Raw genomic sequence first — 20,976 nt, forward strand, 5'->3', positions numbered from 1 at the left:
TTCTGCAGATTAGGCATGCATCAAAATCTCTCTGAGTCTCAGCTCTTTTCATGTGCAAAACATGCTTATGGATACCAGTGACTGTTTTCTGTTTGTCCCTTTATATCCACCCCTGTTCCTTTCTCCAACCCAGGAGGCAACCTCAATGGTCTCATCGACCTCGTCCCCCGATTCCCAGTGGTCTGGTAGGAGATGGAGAGGACAGAGAAGGACAGGACGAGATGCTGAGGATGTCAGGCCAGGGGAGCTGGTTTTGTCTGCTTTTCTGCCCAGAATGACTGCCAGGCTCCTTCTATGGCTGCCAGCTTCTCTGGATTCTGGGACAGCCCCCTCCTCTTGTCCTTTCCCACTCTTGCTGTTCCTAGCCGTGGAGGGTATGGCCACATCCCATCGGCTTCCCTAAGCACTGTCCACAACCTGCAATTACTCTGTCATTGAATTCTCTTCCATTGTCCATTTTGATTGTGCTGCTCCTAACGGACATGGTATATGCCTGGAAGACAATGCCGACGAAGCCTCTCTGTGCACTTCAGGGCACACAGTAGGGCTCCGCAAATGCAATGATGCCCCCTTGATTTAGACAGAGTCTGCCTTGACTCAGGCTGGCTCCTGGGCCAACCACACAAGCAGTGACACGCTGGGCTCATGAACGATGCAGGGGAAAGGATACAGGAGTCAGGGCACACGGGGGTTTTTGCTCAGTACGTTCTTCACACTCCACTGGCGCCTCCATTGCCCTCGCACCTGGGCTAACCATATCTGTTATATCTGTGAAAGGGGCAGTGGTGTTCAGAGGCTGAACATAAACAGGCCACACCGAGCACTCAGCACAGGACAGAAGCTCAGGCAGAGCTTGAGTGTCACAGGCACAAAAGGGTGGATGGACGGATGGACAGTGAGATGAAGGTGTCAACTCCAATACTATTATCTTCTTTGTAAGTTTACAATTGCAAACAATAAAGTTTGAGGTTTATGTCTAACGTATTATTTTCTCAAAAAGCAGCTTTGGAGTCATGCACACAACTAAATTCTGCGGAAATGTAAAGGTTCAGTATAGGCCGGGCATGGTGGCTCCCGCCTGCAATCCCAGCACTTTGGAAACCCAAGGCAGACAGATCACTTGAGGTCAGGAATTCAGCAGGAGTTCAAGACCAGCCTGGCTACCATGGAGAAATCCCATCTCTACTAAAAACACAAAAATTAGCCAGGTGTGGTGGGGCATGCCTGTAATCCCAGCTACTGTAGAAGCTGAGGCACTAGAATGGCTTGAACCCAGGAGGCAGAGGTTGCAGTGAGCTGAGATCATGCCACTGCACTCCAGCTTGGGTGACAGAGCGAGACTCTGTATTAAAAAATATATATATATATACACACACACACACACACACACTATATTCTGCAGAAAATCTCTTCCTTTAGAAAAAAATCAACTAATAATAATTGATGATCAGAATGAGAGCGAGTTTCTCCTACCTTTTCACCTCGGTCACCTTTCAGTCCTGGAAGTCCCAGTTCACCTTTTTCTCCCTATAATAAAAGATAAAATTAGAAAACATTAGAACCCACACCGAGCTGAATTCCTGCCTCTTCCAGGTAACAGCAACATGACTCTGGAAAAACATACATGTATATATTTCTCTCTCTCTCACTTGTCCTTGCCTCATCAGCACAGTGACCACAGTGAAGTGTAACTCAGAGGGGAACCTGTCAGTTAGGCGTGAAGCACCTCATTCTCCACTTGTCCCTGACAGATGGTGCCTTCCACCTCTCGACCCCATCCGTCTCCTCTGAAAATGCTCTGCCCTTTCCAGAGACATCTCCCAGCAATGGTCCTTTGTCCCAGCTCAAGGACCCAAGTAGTCTTCTACCCTTCCCCGCCCCTTCCAGCAACACTGAGAAATACACTCTTCACCCAGTCAAAGTGACCACTCTCCCAAGGGACTGAGACTCCACAGGGGGCTGCTTTCTGTGGAGATGGGCCAGGTGTCTGCGTGGGAGGAAGGAAGCTGCCACACTTACCTGGTCTCCTTTCTCTCCTCTCACACCTGGGAAGCCTGGAGCCCCTGGGAGGCCTGCTTCTCCCTGTGAGAACAAAATATTCACGAGGCGTCAACGGGAAGGCTCTCCCAGGGGCCAAGCTGCAGGCCATGTGCTCTCAGTTCCTGCTCTCCAGGAACTGGAGATGTTCCGGTGGTTCTGGCGTAGTGGACATCACATGGAAAGCAATGAAGTGGAGAAGGGGAATTCTAGAGAATTTTCTTCACTGGAGCATCCCCAAGCTCTTGTCTACTTCAGCTGTTTCCTCTCCCAGGAACCCTTATTTTGCCTCTCCTGGTGTCTAATCCTTCCTGTTTCTTTGGGACTCAGCAACAATGTCACCCTTTTCACCATCCTTTCTGACAGTCCCCAAGTCTGGAAAGCCCTCTCCTCTGCCCCCAACACCTGCAGGCCACCACTCTTGACATCTGTTCAATTGTTCTTCAATGTCCACTTTATCCTGGACATATAGTGAGCTCCCAAAAACCAGGATTAATTCCTCTTGGCATCTAAATAATTTATACGAGACCTAGCATATAACAATGAATGGATGAATAAAATGAATAAATAAAAGCACGAACAAACAGACCTTCTCTCCAGGTCGGCCTGCCAGGCCCTGCTCCCCAGTTTCTCCCTGAAAACGCAATAAAAGATACCCCATTATTCTCCATTCACTTTAAAGAGATGACTGCCATTCCCCAGTTGTCTTCACACATTCACAGCACCTGCCAGCCACAACCCTTAATTTTCAAATATACAGCATGGTTAGAGGCCCAAGAGTCATGGGCTCTGAAGACCAAAGTGTTTAGCATTTTTTGCAGAGCAGAATCCACTTTCTCATATTGTCTTTTGATTTCCCCAAAAGAAACAACTATTAGAACTGTCCCATTTTTAGTTTTAGTTTTAGTTTTTTAAAGAAAGGGTCTCACTCTGTCACCCAGGCTAGAGTGCAGTGGTGCAGTCATAGCTCATTACAGCCTTGAGCTCTTGGGCTCAAAAAATTATCCCACCTCAACCTCCTGAGTAGATGGGACTATAGGCACATACCACCATGCACTAATGATTTTTTTAAAAATTCTGTAGAGGAAGGGTCTCACTATGTTGCCCAGGTTTAGTCCCTTGGGGGGACTAAAACAGTTCCTAATTAGCACTGTGTTGTCAGGGTGAAGTGGGGAACACAGGACCAGAGGGGCTTTATCTCTGATCCAAGAGCATCAATCAGGCTGCTGCACTTACCAGGTTCTCACAAATCACTGATGCAAAGAGCCTTGCCATGGTGGTGGTGGTGAGTGTGGACTATCATCTTTATCCAACCATGTGTCTTTAAAATAACTAGCTTCTTGAATGACAGTGTATTTCTAATATTAATTATGCTATTTACTGAAACCTTCAGTGTGGATTTTAATAAGGAAATGTGGTTTTCTCATGAATGCATGGATGCAAGAAAGAATGAATGAACAGGTGGTATGCAGGCTATATTTTGTGTGCAGCTATGCCAGACTCAGTTGGTACTGAAGGCCAGAACTACCAACTTATCAAGGAGAAAGACAAAAAAAAAGTAATTAAAAGCGTTGCTTAGTGTAAGTACACATTTTATCCTGTAGCGCTGGTGTCACACATCTGGAGTCAGCACTTATTAAAATTCTAGACACACTCCGATGCTCCCATCAATTCCCAATGTTTACAAGCACAATTAGTAAGAATTGCTCTAACCAGAATTGTGCAAATACTCGTCACTCAAATTGTCGCTTTCAATCTGCTAGAATAGTAGCACATTTGCAGTGGGCGTTGCTTCTTACATGCTGAGAAAGGATAAGGGGCTGAGTTTGGTTAAAAAAACATTGAAGACCATCTGAAGTGCCCCCTGAATTTGGGTCATGAACACCAATCCAAAGGCACAATGGAGGTGAAACGGTATCTTCTTGAATTCTCGAAATGAGCCTCAAAACATCGATGCCTCTGCTCATCCTGCAGACAGCTTTACCCCCTAAGTGGACTCTTACAAATTTGCCATCCATGACTTAGTCATCATCACCTTGGAAAAGAATTTTTATCTTCAGTTGATGCTTTGTCAAAATAAAGTAACAAGACCCTCTGCCAGGGCTCCTCTAGGACTACGAGAGTATGCTGGAAAAGCATCATGACTGCAGAAATTCAGTTTTAAACTTTTCAGAGAAATGTTTTGAACACAGAGCCTTAGAAATTGAATAAAAATGACACATGAAATAAAGCGGTAGGCTTCTCTGAATCTTTCAACCATTAGTGATGATCAGAAATAGAAAACACATAGATTGAAAAGCTGGAGTCATCCCAGAGGGTTCCTGTAATTTTCGCCCAATAATTGTCATAATCAATCCGCTTCATCTACAGAACCCTGCATGAGAAACTCGATGGGAATGGATTGCTTCATTACGGAATAGAAAGGTGGGGTTTATACAGTGTAAACCCAGAAGGATTTGCCAATTCACAAATTTGAGAGAACACAACCATGAGGTATGGTTGACTCCATGAAATTCGTGAAGTCAAGAACAGCAAACCTAGATAAATGCTTTCAATCCATTCTGGAAGATGATAGAATTTCAATCCAATCAATCCAACACTGAAAGGTGGCCTGAGTACTTTTAAGACCACATGATTCACTCCACTACACACACAACCACCTCAGGACATGCATTAAAAAAAAAAAAAAAAAAAACAGCAAATTACATGTCATCACATTTCAATGACATGGGGATCAGTATAGATGTATACTTAAATGTCAATATTGAATCTTAAAATACAAAGGATATGGTGCCTGTCGGTGGTCATGGGGAGACTTATTGGAACACACTGGTACATTCATGGGGGACGTGAGGGCTGAGTTCTTAGGATGTGGAATCCAGGAAGTGGGAGGCTCATAGTGGCTCTTGGCAATACTCTTTCCATAGTTTGAGTCAACCTGGGTGTGCTTGAGACAGCTTGGATGCAATTTAATCTGTGTGTTTCTCTGCTTGGTTTTAATTGGGTCTTTTAAAAACGATCACTTTATGAAAGAGTGAAACAATAGGGAACATAAGGGCCCAGGATGTGCCCACCAGCACCTTCCCTGGCCAGCAAACGGATGCCCTAAGGTGTGCCCTCCCACGGGGCCAGCGTCCCCCACTGTGTGGGGTCCAGGCCACTCCTGTGCTCTGGCTGGGCTGAATTTGATCATGCATTTTCTACCTGACAAGCCCGTACTGCATATCTAAGCAATGCTTGCCTGTGGGTGGGGAATGGGAGGTGCAGAGTTGACTAAGACCCAGTCACTGGCCTTCAGTAGTTCATATCCCAGTAGAGCGGGAGCCCTGTGAGTGGAGGGTGATAGGAGCAGAACTCCCCACAATCTCCTGTCTGGCCACTGTCTCCTCAGCACCACAGGTTTTCATGCGTGCACACACACAAATGCACACGTGCACACTCACACCACACACACATGGTCCAGCAGAAAAGCCTCGCAGGGCAGCAGTCACACCTGGAGGGAGCCTGGGCAAAGCGTGACCATCAACACAGGGCACTTGGGGGCTCTCTACTCACAGGGGCTGCCCTGTCCAGGTCACATGCTGGGGAGCCTCCATTTCCCGCTCAGGTCCATTTTTCACACTTTACCACCCACTGGAAGCCGGCCCGAGAAGGCTGAACTCTACAGATTGCAAGGAAAGCATCTGCTAGCTTTCCTTGCCTTCTGGCTTTCTGTAGGGTCAAGGCATTAGGAAGCACCGCAGTGGAGGCAGAACGCAGTTCAGAGAGAGAGCGAGCACTTATATCTGTTCCTCCCACTCCCTCCCTGCCAGGATAAGCCTGATACTGATGATGTTCTTCTTCCCAAGGCCACGGCTCTCATGGGGGTCGGGGCTCTCTCCTCCAGCTGCATATCTTGGTTCTGAGGAACCACTCCCTCCTCTGGCACCTTCTGTCCTAGAGGTGGTCTTGGTTCTGTTGTTGCCAGCCTCAGGTTGCCATCCTGGTTGGAGCCTTTAACCCTGCCCCTTTTCAATTCACTGATTGGTCTCCTGCCACGTACCGGCTGATGTACAGATGCTATGCCTATGATAAATCCAGATTCACACAGCACCCCAAATAGACCACTTAGAATAACAAGCGTAATGGGAAAAAGAGGCAAAGTCCATACCCGAAAGCCTGGTTTTCCAGGCAGACCATCTTCCCCTCTTTCTCCTGGTTCTCCCTGTAAGGAATACACAGCAAAGTTAACAGGAGACGGGGGCCATGCTTGGGTTAAACAGACAAAGTACTAGGCACAGGTTGGTAAGGAAGAGAACTACCCGCACTAGGGTGGTTTTGAACTCCTTCAACTCTGCGATTACCTAACCACAGTCATCAAACATAGTAGCTCATTCGGCCTCCTAGGTTCCATACTCAATAGCTGTAATTTTGATTTAGAAAAATATAATTGAGGAGAATTGGCACTCTCTCTTACTGAGAGATTTAGAAGAAGGAAGATGTTGCATAAGTGTTTCTAAGAATAAAAAAAAAAGACTTGGTCAGCCATGATCCTTTGTCCCAAAAGATGGGAAAGAAAAAAATGCACAATATTTACATTCAATGCCTAGAAAACTAAATTAAATCCATACTTATTCTGTATTTTGCCATGAAGAAGTTGACCTTCTAAGTTTGCTTATTGAAAATGACAACATATTTTCCCATAATATTCAACAGCTGCCTTTCCAAGTTGCCTTTCAAGGACTGTTGAGGTGCTTACTTGAGTCTGGGTGTGCTCACCAGGAAAGAAGAGTTCATTTGTTCATTTGTTAAAATACTGGTATGGTTGTACGATAATTCATTTAAAGTATTAAGCCTGTATTTGCTCCCCAGTTTTATGCTATTTAACCTTTGGCTCTTATCCTAATAATTCTACCATAAAAAGCCCCGCCAGAACATTGTGAAAATCTAAATCTCTTATTATATTAGTAAGAGTATTTTGAAGTTTTCCTCCTTGAAAATAAAATTAAATAAATAAATGAACATATTTCTAACAGATCAAATATTTTTTGAGACAGCGTCTCACTCTGTTGCCCAGGCTATAGTGCAATGGCACAATCACAGCTCACTGCAGCCTCGCATTCCTGGACTCAAGCAATCCTCCCACCTTGGCCTCCCAAGTGAATGGGAATACAGGTGCCCACCCCACGCCCGGCTAATTCCCACCAAAATGCTGAGATTACAGCTGTGAGCCACTGTGCCTGGCTAAATGTTAAAGCCTGGGGCTTCCAAATCCTTCCACAGTTATCTGAGAAGAAATAAGGAGCTTTCCCCCATCTGACCCCATAAATCTAAACATTTCAACTGAGTCCCGATCGAAGACCCAGGCAACCGACTTGTTTTAGAATTCACCAACAAACAAGAATCTCTTTAGTTTCTGTGTTTTGGGTTCCCAAACCGGTGCCAATCGCATCAGTGACCAACCTTGGTTCCTGGTGGGCCTGGTGGTCCATTCGGCCCATCCTTTCCGGGGTGTCCCTGGGCCAAGAGGGGGAAACATAAAATAAAAAGGAAAGGCATATTTAGGAAAGGCTTACATTAAGTCATTTCAAACCAGGAGCTGTTTGTGCAGCCAGAATTCAGGAGGCTTGGGCCTCTGCTCTTTGATCAGCAGGGCCCTGTCTCCAGAGCCACTGTTGTCTCTGTCTGACCATGTTTCCCTTTGTTATTACTGAAGCAAATATCACCCTCTGGGCAATGTCTGATTTTCAGTACACTGGCCATGCATGGAGGGTGGGGGCGTGGGAGGACACCTGCCAAATCTTGCTCTGATGGCTCCATTTCTACCCTCAGCTTCCAAGAGGCCCTGGGGACAACAATGTCCACACTGCTCCTCCTCTCTCCTCTCCAGAATCTCTTTGCCATCTTGTATCTTCCTTCCCACGGCTATCCTCCATTCCTCTTATCCTTCAAAAAAGCAAGACTTCAATCTGTTGGCATAGGTTGGCATTACTGCCTGTTATTTCTAATGCCAGCACTGCGGAGCTCCATGTTATATTTTCCAACACCAGGAGTTTCCTACTACCATCAGGATGTGGCAGGCCAGGTGTTACCGCAGCTGTTTGCAGGTGAAGAGACGAAGGCTCTGCAGGCTAAGTGACTTGCTCAAGGCCACAGGGCTGGTGATAGGGACCCACAAGGTTTAACTGACTCCGCCTCTGGGCTACTTCCACTACACCAGAGACACTTCATCTTCTCCTTTCCCTCTGTGTCTTAAATGATGTCAGGTCACACGGGGGCGGGGCCTGTCGGGGTGTAGGGGGGTTGTGCGGGGGAGGGAGAGCATCAGGAAGAATAGCTAACACATGCTGGGCTTAATACCCAGGTAATGGGTTGATCTATGCAGCAAACCACTGTGGCACATGTTTACCTATGTAGCAAGCTTGCATATCCTGCACATGTACCCTGGAACTTAAAAGTTGAAGGAAAAAAAAAAATGTGTCAGGCACACACACCCTTCCCTGTGACTGACGTTAGGGATCTCTCCTGTGCTATTGCTTTCACAGCTATTAGTGCTATTCAAAAGTGAATGTTTTTCATAACTCTGGTGATTCTTCCACCCATAGAACCTGCTGCCACCCAATTTGACTCATCTCTCCCTGTGCCTCCAGCTTGGACTGGCGACTAATGAAGCCCTACCTGCACAGAGCAGGTGTCCTGGAAGCCAAGGCTTTAGGAAGGCAGAAGGAAGGGCTTTTGGGGGGATTAAGGCTGCCTGAGTCAATGAAAGCAGGATCTTGACCAGGAGCAAACGCTAAGGCCGGAAGCTGTGCTTCAAGCCTTCTGTAGCTACAGCCACATCTTGACAGATGAGAAATGCTCACAGTGCCTTCCTTCCTCTAACACGCTCCCCTCCTCTGAACGTTCACACTGATCTGCATACTTTCTGATGAGCCCTTTGGATTGCATGAGACTGCTCATGTATGTGAGCTTTCAGATGATCCTGTCACTCATGGAAAACGCTTATTGGTGACATTGCAGTTGACTGTGTGTTTAGAAACGTTTGCCGTTGATGGCGGCATTCACCCAGTGTTCCTCCCACACGCGACCAGATCACCTGAGTGTCTAGCACGGCACTGAATTCATGTCCAGTACCCTTTGGCATGCTGCACTGGGGCTCAACAGAGCTGGGGAGGATGCTGGTGTTACCGCAATCACAGGGCGCCTGGGCACCTTGATCCACATTCATCCGTGGATCTGTGCTCCATGGAGAAGTGGGAACTGCCCCGTGTGCCGCCCGATCCACTTCACCTCCGCCTCGCCCCTCCTCCCGCATCGGGATCCTCCCGGCGGGGCCCTTCCCCATCCGGGCTCCATGGGGGAGAACTAGCTGTAAGGAAATCCCTTTAAGGGGGCCCAGGGGCCTCCCTGAGGGTAGATCATGCATCTACCCAGGTCTCAGCCCACGTCATCCATCATCCCGCCCTGAAAAGCTACAGGCCAACTTTAACTGTGCCTCTCCTATCTGGGGAGACATTAATGTTTTCTAAGCTCCACCTGCCCCCTGAGAGCACCAGGGTCTCTCAGTTTGCAAGGGAGAAAACATGATCAGGATTGTAATGGGAAAGGCTGCCACACGGCTCCCCACCCACTGCTTCTGGCCCTCTGGGAATTCCTCAAGGACAAGTGGTCACGCCTTCAGCAGCAAAGGACCCTTGAATGTGTCTTTTGGTGAAAAGAGAAAGGGCAGTGGCCTGGGGACGGTGGTCCTAATCTGCACACTGGCCAGGGCACACAGGAAGCCTTCCCAGCAGACAGGGCACTAGCAAGAGTGAGCCACCACAGAAGGAAGACCCAGGCTGAGCTTCAGGGCTGCAGGCCTTGCTGGCCAAGGAGTCCTCAGCTCTAGGAAAGTGGCCCTGGGCCAGCTGCAAGGGCTCAGCGCTCCCCTCAGAGCAATGGGGAGAGGGAGGAGGGGAGCAGGAAGATGTTTCTGGACACTCACCGCGGGCCCAGGAGGCCCAGGCTTTCCCGGGAAGCCGATCTCTCCAGGCAAACCCTGAAAGGGGACCACATGGACATGTTAGCCTGGCCTGTTCAGAGATCAGATCATTGACTCAACCTCTTTCCTGGCATGGGACCAGGCCTCTGGGTCTGAAGAGGGCACCCCGGGGCCTCTACTGTCCTCGGTTGTCTGCTGTGAAATGCGGAGTTGTTGTACCTCTGAAGTTGACACATCCACAGCGTGTGTGGCCTGCAGTCGGGGCAGGCTTCCTATCCACTGCCCCCTGCCGGGACAGATGGAGCTGCCTCCCTCTGCTGATGGCAGGCCCTGCCCCACTCAGTGGGTGGGTGTGGATACTCCCACTCCCCCACGCCCACTTTCAGGACACTTTTTCAGCAGCCCCAAAAGATGGGAGGGGAAATGTTAGCAAATGCTTGCCTGGGTCCTCTGTTTTGCCTCAAAGCCAAATCGCAAACTACGAAAAGACACCCGAATGGGCAACCCCGGTCTAACGTGCCTTCCGCACGCCGGACTCTGGAGGCAGCCGCCAAAGTGCCACATTAGCTCCAGTGATACTCTAACCCAAGGGTTTCGAAGGTCTGAGAGTCCAGAGGCTGGGGGTTCTACGTATCGGGGTCCTTCTGTGTGTGTTTTTGCACTGGACTTGGGTGGATAAAAGACAAGAGGCCATTCACAAAGATGTCCCCAGGTCCCACAGGCCAGGAAACCACCATCTAAGTGCCCTTGTAGAAAATCAAAGCCAGTCTTACCGGAGAACCTCCCGGTCCAGGGGGGCCTGGGACACCAGGTGGTCCTGGAGGGCCCTGTAGAGAAAGAGCATTGGGTGGGTGACAGATGAGCCCAGGCGAGCCTCCTAGGGACAGTGGGCATTTGAACGAGGCAAAGGGAAGGGGACAGGAGGATGAGGTGAGATTTTAACTTTATTTATAATGCCTGACTTTTCAAACAAAAATAAACAAAAGCAAAAGGAAAAGATTTGAACCAAAATTTGCAAAACACTAACATTTCATATTTGGGTGATCGGTATACCATCGCCTGTAATATTATCTATTCTGCTATATATTTAAAATGTTTGGACATTTAATGTAAATACATATGTGTGTGCATATGTGCAGACACACACACACACAGTCTGACCCATGCGTAAAGGTCTTCCAGAAGACTGCTTCTCAATCATGAGTCATAGAGCAGAGCTGGCGTCAGGGTCAGGATTGCCAGGGGTGTGTAAAGGGATCTCACGCCCAGGCCTTCTAGTTCTGTAGGTCTGGGGTGAGTGTGTCTCGCATCTGTACTTCTAAAGGTTCCTCCGTGCTTCTAGAGATCAGTCCTCACAGCCACTTGACATATGTAGATTCATGTGCTATTTAAGTCATTCATGGCCTACACTTAAACTTTGGGGCATCTTCAAGGGTCAGGAACAGAAGCAGGTACTGTTAGCAAACAAAAATGTAAGACCTGTTTCCAAGCTCCTCTCTTGGTTGACGGGGAGGGCTAGGGAAGGGAGAAACATGTAGACAAATAATTATGGTAGAAAAGGGCTGGGCATGGTGGCTCACAAATGTAATCCCAGCACTTTGGAAGGCTGAGGCGGGAGGATCACTGGAGGCCAGGATTTTGAGACTACGCTGGGTAAAACAGCAAGACCCAATCTCTCTAGAAATAAAAAATAAAAATTAACTGGTCGTAGGGGCTCTCGCCTATAGTCTCAGCTACTCAGGAGGCTGTGGCAAGAGGACTGTTTGAGGCTGGGAGTTTGAGGCTGCAGTGAGCTGTGATTGTGCCGTTGCACTCTGGCCTGGGTGCAGAGCAATACCCTGTATAAAAAAATTAAAAAATTAAAAAATAAAAGATGAATTGTTCAACTAAACCTATGAGCACAGATCCAGGTCCCAGGTCACACCTGGGAGTGACGCTATGCACCCGGAGGGATGAAGGCAAGCGGGCAGAGAAGGCATCTGAGTACTGAAGAAAGCCCGAGAAATAAACAACAGGTCAGGCAGACAAGGCAGGTGGGCTGCATTCATAAAAGCCGGCTGCTGTTGAAGGTATTGTGTTTTGAATGACAGCCAACAGTTCCATATGAAGACAGCGTGGGCCTGCACAGGGCAGATGGAGGCTGAGCCAAGACCTCAGAGGCCACGGGCTGTCAGAGTGAGGAGGAGCGACTTTGCCGCGAAGGTCTTGGAATAACTGAAGAAGCACAAGAAGACATGAATGGTCACATGTGTGCCCAGGAAAGCAGCCTGCAGTCTGGGGAGAGCAGAGGGAGGAAGAGTGGATGTGGGGTTATAAGCAGGGGCCAGCTGGAATCACACAACACCAGGGCTGGGAGGGAGAGTGGATGTGGCGTGCTGCATATAGCCAGGTTCCTGACAGTCCTCATGCAGGGACTGCTCATTTTAGAACAGCCAGTGACCCCACAGCTGACCCACCTTCAGTGGCTCTGCTTTTCTAAAGGGGAGTGCTCTTCCGAGCGAGTTCACCACGCCCTCCTCCCTCAGCTCCAGCACCACAGACTACTGCTCCACACAGCTTCCAGAAGGTGCAGATGACTCTTCTAGCTTAGGTTTCTCTCTGGATACCCCCTCCCCTCCTCCCACACCTCCCTTCTGAGCCATCTCCACCTTTCTGAGATGGTCTCCAATTCCCCAGTGGAATTAAACTCTCCCTGCTCCATGCTCAAGACCAACTTAACTGTGCTGATCTGACCCACAGACCCTCGAGGGCAGGACATTCTTGTTCCCTCTGCACCTCACACAGGGATTATCCCAGGGTGTAGCATCCAGCAGGCGCTCAGTAAATGCTTGAGGAAGTCTGAATTGAGCCAGACGCCGAGACTAGCTTTGCATTCAAAAAGAACAACACTGTATGGCCACTAGAGGGCGAGAAATACCAAAAAATGGCAGAGGTGGCCGCAACGGTGAACTGTTCCCCTTTCTTCCTCTGGGGGCACCCGTGAGTCAAAAAAAAAAGTCATAGACCGGGACCATTTACTGAACAGGATTTGGGGACACCTGGACCTAGTTTTCTCGACAGCTCGCTCCGTCCTGGCAAGTCTTAGGGGTAGCATCTTCCCTCATGGGAGACAGCTGTTCACAGCTGGAGCGACAGAAGGGCCAAGCAGGGCTGCAGCGTGCCCTGGGCAGGTTCCAACCTGGGTCCTCCCTAATGGACAAGGGCTGCTGGAAGGCCTTACTACCTCCACAGGCTGCTCCAGTTTGGCCCCCCTCACCTCTCTCAACGAAGCAAGAGCCCTGCAGTGACACAGCTCCCACACACTCCAGAGGCACATTCCAGGCAATCTTTTTTTTTTTTTTTTTTGAGATAGGGTCTTGCTCTGTTGCCCAGGCTGGAGTGCAGTGGTGCAATCATAGCTCACTACAGCCTCCAATTCCTGGGCTCAAGTGATCCTCTTGCCTCAGCCTCCTGAGTAGCTGAGTCTACAGGCATGTGCTACCATGCCTGTTTAATTTTATGATTTTTTTGTAGAAACAGGGTCTTGCTATGTTGCACAGGCTGATCTTGAGCTCCTGGGCTCAAGCAATCCTCTGCCTCAGCCTCCCAAAGTGCTAGGCTTATGAGGGTGACAGGTGATCTAATTTTACCTCAACATGGTCTTTGAAGGCCTCACAGCACCCCAAGCCCACAGAGCATATCCGAGGGCCCTTCCCAACCATACAGGAGTCTCTTTGTTAGCAGTTTGAATGAGCAATTCAGTTCTCTTCCTTCCTTACATGTTTAAGGATGCAGATGGCCTCTGGAGTGTTCTATGCTTTTTCAAAATGGTGAGCCCAGGAAGCCGGCCCCTCGCTCTGGCCCTGCTTGCCTTCCTCCTTTGCCCCTTGCAAACACCCTTGGCCTACTGCTGCTTGCTAGTTTTGGAGTCTCACAGCATGTTACAGGTGATGGCTCTTTAGTGGTCTCCTAGTGGAAATTAAACCTTGTCTGACAATGAGGAAAACTGAGGCCCAGAGAGGCCCACTGAGGCCCACTTTAGGTCACACAGCTATCATCTCTGGCTACTGAAGACACACCTGAGGGCCTGTCCCAAATGCAGGCACACAACTCTTGTTTAGGTTCAGAGGCAGCAGGTCAGGGACAGGCCCCAAGGGTCAGTGACTTTTGAGACACCAGGTAATTCTGGTGAGCTGCCAGGCTTGGGCATAACTCGTCTAGGCCAGCTCCGTATTCCACCATCACCACCACTAGCACTGCTAATGAACCTGTGAGCATAACATCCCAGGAAGAAACACAACCCAGGAGACAGGAAAAACCAGAAAGGCAGGGCAAGGGGCTCGGCCACCTCCATTCAGCGTGGGCTCCACCTGTGCTTCATACACCAGCTCATTCCAGCCCTCCACTGGCCATGGGAGGCTGGGCTTTTTCATTAAATTTACAGAAGAGGAAAATGAACTGATATTAGATAAAGCTCCTATGTGGATACAGCACCCTGATCCCTTCGCTCCTCCCGAGCCCAGTACCCCAGACTCGCAAACTGTCTACACAGTCCCCACTCAAGGACACGGGTCTCACCCTGCTGTTATAGCCCCTTTCCACCCTTTAACACAATGTGATCTCCTAAAAGACTCTCTGCATGTTAAGGGAGACTAGAACTTAGGGCTTTAAATATGGGTTTGAAGATCTCAAAGTCTATCTTCCTGGCAAGACCACAGCACCTGGTTCCATGCTATGCACACAGTAGAGGTTGAGTCACTGCCTGCTTGTTTGATGCTGTACACTTAGGAATGAGAGCGAAAGCCTACCCAGTCATTTAACCTAGCAACTGCGGTAGCCATTTACAGAGAGAGAGAAGCTGGAAGCAACTGTCTGAAAGTCTGGAAACCTCTTCCAGGGGGAATCACAAAAAGGGTGAGGTGATTTGCTTCCAGCCTCTTTTCCAGTTTACAGGGGACCTGCTCACAAGTCCAAGTGGGAAACGCTGGGTGCGGTGGCAGGGGGGAACAGCCCTCGGGCTGCAGCTGCAGCCAGCCTGCCCCGGACCCTGGTCTCTTGCTTGTGCTCTGCCTTCAGATGGCCACAGAAAGGCACCCAGTGGGGGCAGAAACTCTAAACAGAGCAGCTGCCTCGCCCTGAGGGTTACATTCAGCCTTGTCCTGATTACCACAGGTCCTGCTGCTGGGACTTCAGCTCCGGCATAACTCACTTTGTTTCTGACACAGCCTCAAGCCAGCCATGGGGAGGGCTGGCAAGGGAGGGGCGGGTGGGCAAGAGCATCCTGGGAGGACCTGGACATGAGGGCCTTTCAGCCCACGGCTGGGATAGCTATTTCTACTTTGGCACTCCCCCAAAACGAAGGGAGAAAACTTAATTTCCTAAAGCACTGACTATATGCCTCGCATCCTACAAGGACTTTGTCCATATTACCACAAGGCCCCTGGACAGTATTTGTCTCCCTGCCCATGAGCAGGTCCCTGCACTCAGGATCTGGGAAGATCCACACCTTGGATGGAAGAGGGTATCAACAGGTGACAGGGTGTGGGTGATGCCTTTAAAGGGAGAGGGGCAGTGGGCAGGCACAGCTTGGATCCTGAAAGCCAAGGACCTGCATTATCCTGGAGCTCCTGGAAGAAGTTATCCTTGGAGACCCAGTATGGCGGTGGGCAGGGCTCCTTCCCCCAGCCAGCGCCTACTATGTACCACCGTGTTCTCTCTGGGGTCTTAAGACAACTCAGCCCTCCACTCCAGAAAATTACAACCTAGTAAGACACATAAAACACAGGCCTCCGGTGTCCCAGGAAAAGCATCAGAGGGCTTGGGATCGAAGGCACGGTTATATTTTGAGCAGCTGTGTGACTTACGGCAAGGGATTTGGTTTCTAAAAATATATAGTAGGTACAAAAATACTTTCTTTGCAGAATTGTTTGGTATAAAAACCATGGCTTCCGGCATATAGCAGAATTCATGAGATACCTATTGAACAGAATGAAAACAGAGAGACAAAAGAGGTGCTTGAAGGCCATGGAGCTCAGAGGAAGGCATGGTGGAGAAATCAGGAGCATCTCGAAAAGTGGGGTGAGCTTGGTGTGGAAGGGCTAAATAGGACCTGAACAGAGGGGAGTGGAATAGGAGAGGAAGGAAGCCACAGGAGGATGGAGCAGCTGAGCCATGGCTAGATGGGAGGGGGAGGGGAGGAAGAAACCACACCTGGGGCAAGAAAGACAAGGCTTTGTCTTCCAGGGAGCACAAAAATAATAGAGGTGGCATCAAAGAGTGACACAAAAAGACTTATGCTTAGAAAGACACACTTCTAGGCTGGGCATGGCTCACACCTATAATCCCAGCACTTTGGGAGGCCGAGGAGGGCAGATCACCTGAGGTTGGGAGTTCGAGACCAGTCTGGCCAACATGGAGAAACCCCATCTCTACTAAAAATACGAAATGAGCTGGGCATGGTGGAGCATGCCTGTCATCCCAGCTACTCGGGAGGCTGAGGCAGGAGAATCGCTTGAACCTGAGAGGTGGAGGTTGCGGTGATCCAAGATCACACCATTGCACTGCAGCCTGCGCAACAAGAGCAAAACTCCATCTCAAAAAAACATAAAAAACAAGGACACATTTCTAGTGTCCTTAGCAGTCAATGGTAGGAGGAAATCTTGCAAAATGAGAGACCACGAGACAGTCAAACATGAGAGCAGGCAGAAGGCAGCCAGTGCCGGCACTGGAGGAAGGTGATGCGGGGAGGGATGCGGACAGACCAGGGGCAGATCTGAGCGAGACCTCAGTGGTGACGTAGTGACCAGCTGGATTGGGACTGGGACACAACCTAAGATACTCAAAAGGGGAAGGCCTTTAAATGGAATGATTCTGCAGGGAAATGGGCAGGTGTGTGGGGCTGCCGTGGGGGATGATAGATTCAGTTTTCATCTATTTGGTGTGTTTAGTTAAAAAGTCTGCAAGGCCTGAGAGAGAGAGAGATTGAGAGAGAGAGAGAGAGATTGAGAGAGAGAGAGATTTCCAGGGCTAACTGTGAACGTAAACAGAGTACTGGTCTACCCGTGTTTCTGTTGGCTGAGGGATCCCAGAAAGCCCTTGCATTTTCCAGATAAGAGAACACTCTGTAACAGAGGCTCTACATCATCTCAGCTTTCTTGGATGACATAATGGCACTTCAGCATCTTGCATGGCCTTGGGGGACCTTACCGTGAGCCTCGATAACTACTGTTGAGTTTAGACCAATCTTCTTTGGCCTTCTGATTAAGCAGTACCCTCATTTTATGTCCTTTTTTCTCCTGGAAATCAAGTTGACAACACCTCAAACAGAACAGCCATTTGAATTACCTCCCTGGTAAGTTTCCCAATGAAACCAGAAGACTAATTGCAAAATCATAGGAGAGCAACACTGAACTCATTCTCTATCTTTTTCTGCATATACTTGAATGGCATTTGGGTTTTCAAGGACTAGAAAGCCCCTTTCCTTTCCTCTCCTCCACTTCCTCCCACCAAACAAACTTCTGGAAAGCCAAAGATTCTACACATTATTGTCCTTTTATACATGAGGATATCAGAGTTTCCAGACTTTCAAGAAAGAATGGGACTCAGGAAGGTCGAGAATAAAACGCAAGAAGTGACACTGTCCGGAACACTCGCAGATGCTGCAGGCAAGTCACTCTTCCCCTGTGGGCCGGGGAACAGATAGGTAGAAATTTATGTAAGAAAAATCTAGGACTTTGGTTGAGGATGGCCTAGGTCAAATCCCACGTGACCTCATACTACATCAATGGACTTGGACAATGGACTTCACCTCTCAGAGCCTTCCTTCCAGCTGCCATAAAATGGTTGGAGGTCCCTTCCTCAAATCACTATGTGTGGATTAACGAAGTGTGAACTAGCCCAGAACACGGAGGACATCACAAATGTTACTTTTCTTTCTTCTCATATAACTGTTAACAAAATAAACAACCAAATCATCTAATTATCAATGAGTAACAAATTAGTCAATAGACATAAATGTTAACAACAAAATATGACTGTTTTCATTATTAGTAATGAAAACAAGTAATTAACCACTTATTAATTAACCAATCAGTCCGATTATTAATGAAACAACACTTGATCCCTCTAATACTACAGTGACTATTTAATATGATTAGTAGTTACAACGATGATGCATGAATGACCAATTAACCTAATTATCATTAATAAATAATAATGATTCCTAATAACCACCTAATTCCAATTGGATTTATAAAGTTAGATGGAATTTGAAGATGGATGAAAATTACTTGCATAAATTAGCATGACAATCAAATTTCTTCGTGACTTGGACATGTTTATTTTGGGGGGAAGCTATCCTCCTCTGAGATGGTAGATCCCTGTGGCACTAACCCTATGATCTCCCACTTCAAGGGGTTTCTGCACAGAGGCCCAGGCCCACAGCCCACCCAGCCTCTTCTCAGGTCAAGGCCTCCCCTGCCTGCATTTCCACCAATTCAAGGAACTTCGTCCTGAGCACAGCACCAAGCCGCACTGCCTGTGCATAAACACTTGGCCAGCCCAGACACCAGATTTCCAATTTTCCTAAAAGGCTGCCAGGACACGGGAGTCACCACATAGGACATCATGGATATGTAGATTTATTGTAAAATTTTCTAGCAGGTGGAATATTTCATTTTGAAAGAAAGGCATGAAAAGCATCTTATAGGATCCCAGCCACCCCGGGGCTTTGCACAGTCTGAGATGGCAGTGCTGGCTCTTCCCATAATGCCAAGCTAATTAAACTCTCTGAGCTTGGTTTCTCTAGATTTGAAATGAGGGTAAGCAAATTTTGCTCACAGGCAGTTATAAAGAATAGACACGATTATGTATGAAAGCTAAAGAGAATGCTTGGCAACAGCAGAAAGCAAACACACATGTTTCCCTTTACTTCTCCCCGCTGCTCTTTCAGGGACAGGCTGCCATGGGATCAACCTCAGTTTTCCAGGTCAGTGTCAAGATCCTGCTCTGGGCCTCCACAGAGCCCTGACTTCCTCTCCAAAGTTCAGCTCAGTGGATTCTCCTTCCAGATTAATCCTGTGCTTTTGTTTGATGATGCTTTGACATCTTGAGGCTTTGTGGATGTAGGGAGGGCCTTCCCCTTCCAGGATTAGCTAATTCCTAGAGATCGCAAAGGACTTACTTGAGAGTAGGACTCTGATACGCAAACTAGCCCATCCCTAGTCCACCTTCTTCAATCAGGCTCCTGTGGTCTGGGACAGAACACTAACTCTCTGCCCTAAATTACCCCTGGATCAGGTACTAGACCGTGAGAAACCACCCATACAGCTTGGAGCCTGCAGAAATTATTCAAACTGTCCAATCCTAAGCCTGCTCAGCAACTGACCTTGCCTCACCCTTGCCCAGTAGAGGCTCCTGCCCAAGTTTGCCTTTCACTTGTTCTGCCTCCAGACTGCCTCTGTTGCTCCCCGACAGCTCTGCAGGAAACGGACACTCCCGTCCATTGAAACCGTGAGGAGCAAACCATCTCCAATGACAGTCATCTCCTGATCTGTGGGCCTCCCCTTGCCTGAATAAATACAAGATTTAGGATTCAGATGAAAACACCGTCTCTATCTGTGTCTCTTTCTGGCCCATTAATGTATGAATCCTCATGGCATAGACAGCAGTTACTTAGATTTTACATCCCCAGAGCTGAATTTGGTACCCAGTGTGAACTTAATAAAAACCTATTGAATGAATAAATCCATGAATGAGAAGCAAATGCATGATGGTAAGCAGGAAAAAAACAGAGGCAAGGCCCAGGCAAGGTAGACACATGGATATGTCAGGAAGAGTGAACCAGAGGAAATGACTGAGATGCATTGAAACCCGGGCTCTTGCTATGGAGAAACAGGAACGCTTTTATACTGTTGGTGGGAGTGTAAATTAGTTCAACTATTGTGGAAGACAGTGTGGCGATTCCTCAAGGATCTAGAACCAGAAATGCCATTTGATCCAGCAATCCCATTACTGGGTATATACCCAAAGGATTATAAATCATTCTATAAAGACACATGCACACGTATGTTTACTGCAGCACTGTTCACAATAGCCAAGACTTGGAACCAACCCAAATGCCCATCAATGACAGACTGGATAAAGAAAAGTGGCACATATACACCATGGAATACTATGCAGCCATAAAAAAGAATGAGTTCATGTCTTTTGTAGGGACATGGATGAATCTGGAAACCATCATTCTCAGCAAACTAACACAGGAACAGAAAACCAAACACCACATGTTCTCACTCATCAGTGGGAGTTGAACAATGAGAACATGTGGACAGGGAGGGGAACATCATACACCGGGGCCTGTCAGTGGGTAGGGGGAAAGGGGAGGGAGAGCATTAGGACAAATACCTAATGCATGTGGGACTTAAAACCTAGATGACGGATTGATAGGTACAACAAATCAACATGGCACATGCATGCCTATGTAACAATACTGCACGTTCTGCACATGTATCCCAGAACTTAAAGTAAAATAAATTAAACTTTAAAAAAAAGAAACCTGGCCCCTTAGCATAAGAGTGGCTGACCTGAACACAGCTTTGATTCCATCAGGCAGTGGCCCCATCCAGGCCACCAGGTGGTGCATACTGCAAATGCTATATTGCCTGGTTCTTAACCACTGAGATCCCTGAACACATTAGAGTGCACAATTACAGGGTGCAACTCCCTGCCATGAAAAGCCTGGTAATGTTTATATCTATAGCACACAGCTCAATGTCTGGCATTCAGTAAAGATTTACTGAATGAAAATGACTTCAAAGTTAAAAATGAAAGAATGAAATCTCTCTTCCCAGATAACAAACAAAGAGTTGTAAGGGGAAAAATTATAGCTTAAAATAATTTGATAGACCTGCATTGATGGTGATTTTAAAATATACAAGGTTGACTCACTATGAAGCAAGGTAATAAAACATAAGGCAAAACCCACTCTGTTTTTCATTATTAAT

At 47.9% G+C, this 20,976-nt stretch overlaps 1 protein-coding gene across 1 annotated transcript in view; it reads right to left on the bottom strand.

Annotated features, from left to right (window-relative positions):
* The window catches only part of COL22A1 (collagen type XXII alpha 1 chain), a 326,761-nt gene that overhangs the window by 125,549 nt on the left and 180,236 nt on the right, over window positions 1-20,976 (bottom strand). Inside the window, exons 24-30 of the mRNA XM_009213647.4 lie at window positions 10,771-10,824; window positions 10,001-10,054; window positions 7,480-7,533; window positions 6,188-6,241; window positions 2,627-2,671; window positions 2,020-2,082; window positions 1,474-1,527 (exon numbers count right to left, since the gene is read on the bottom strand). Of these exons, the coding sequence (XP_009211911.2) occupies window positions 1,474-1,527; window positions 2,020-2,082; window positions 2,627-2,671; window positions 6,188-6,241; window positions 7,480-7,533; window positions 10,001-10,054; window positions 10,771-10,824 (378 nt within the window). The remainder of the gene's footprint in view (window positions 1-1,473; window positions 1,528-2,019; window positions 2,083-2,626; window positions 2,672-6,187; window positions 6,242-7,479; window positions 7,534-10,000; window positions 10,055-10,770; window positions 10,825-20,976) is intronic.

The sequence above is a fragment of the Papio anubis genome, chromosome 8 (assembly GCF_008728515.1).
Source record: "Papio anubis isolate 15944 chromosome 8, Panubis1.0, whole genome shotgun sequence".
Lineage (NCBI taxonomy): Eukaryota > Metazoa > Chordata > Mammalia > Primates > Cercopithecidae > Papio > Papio anubis.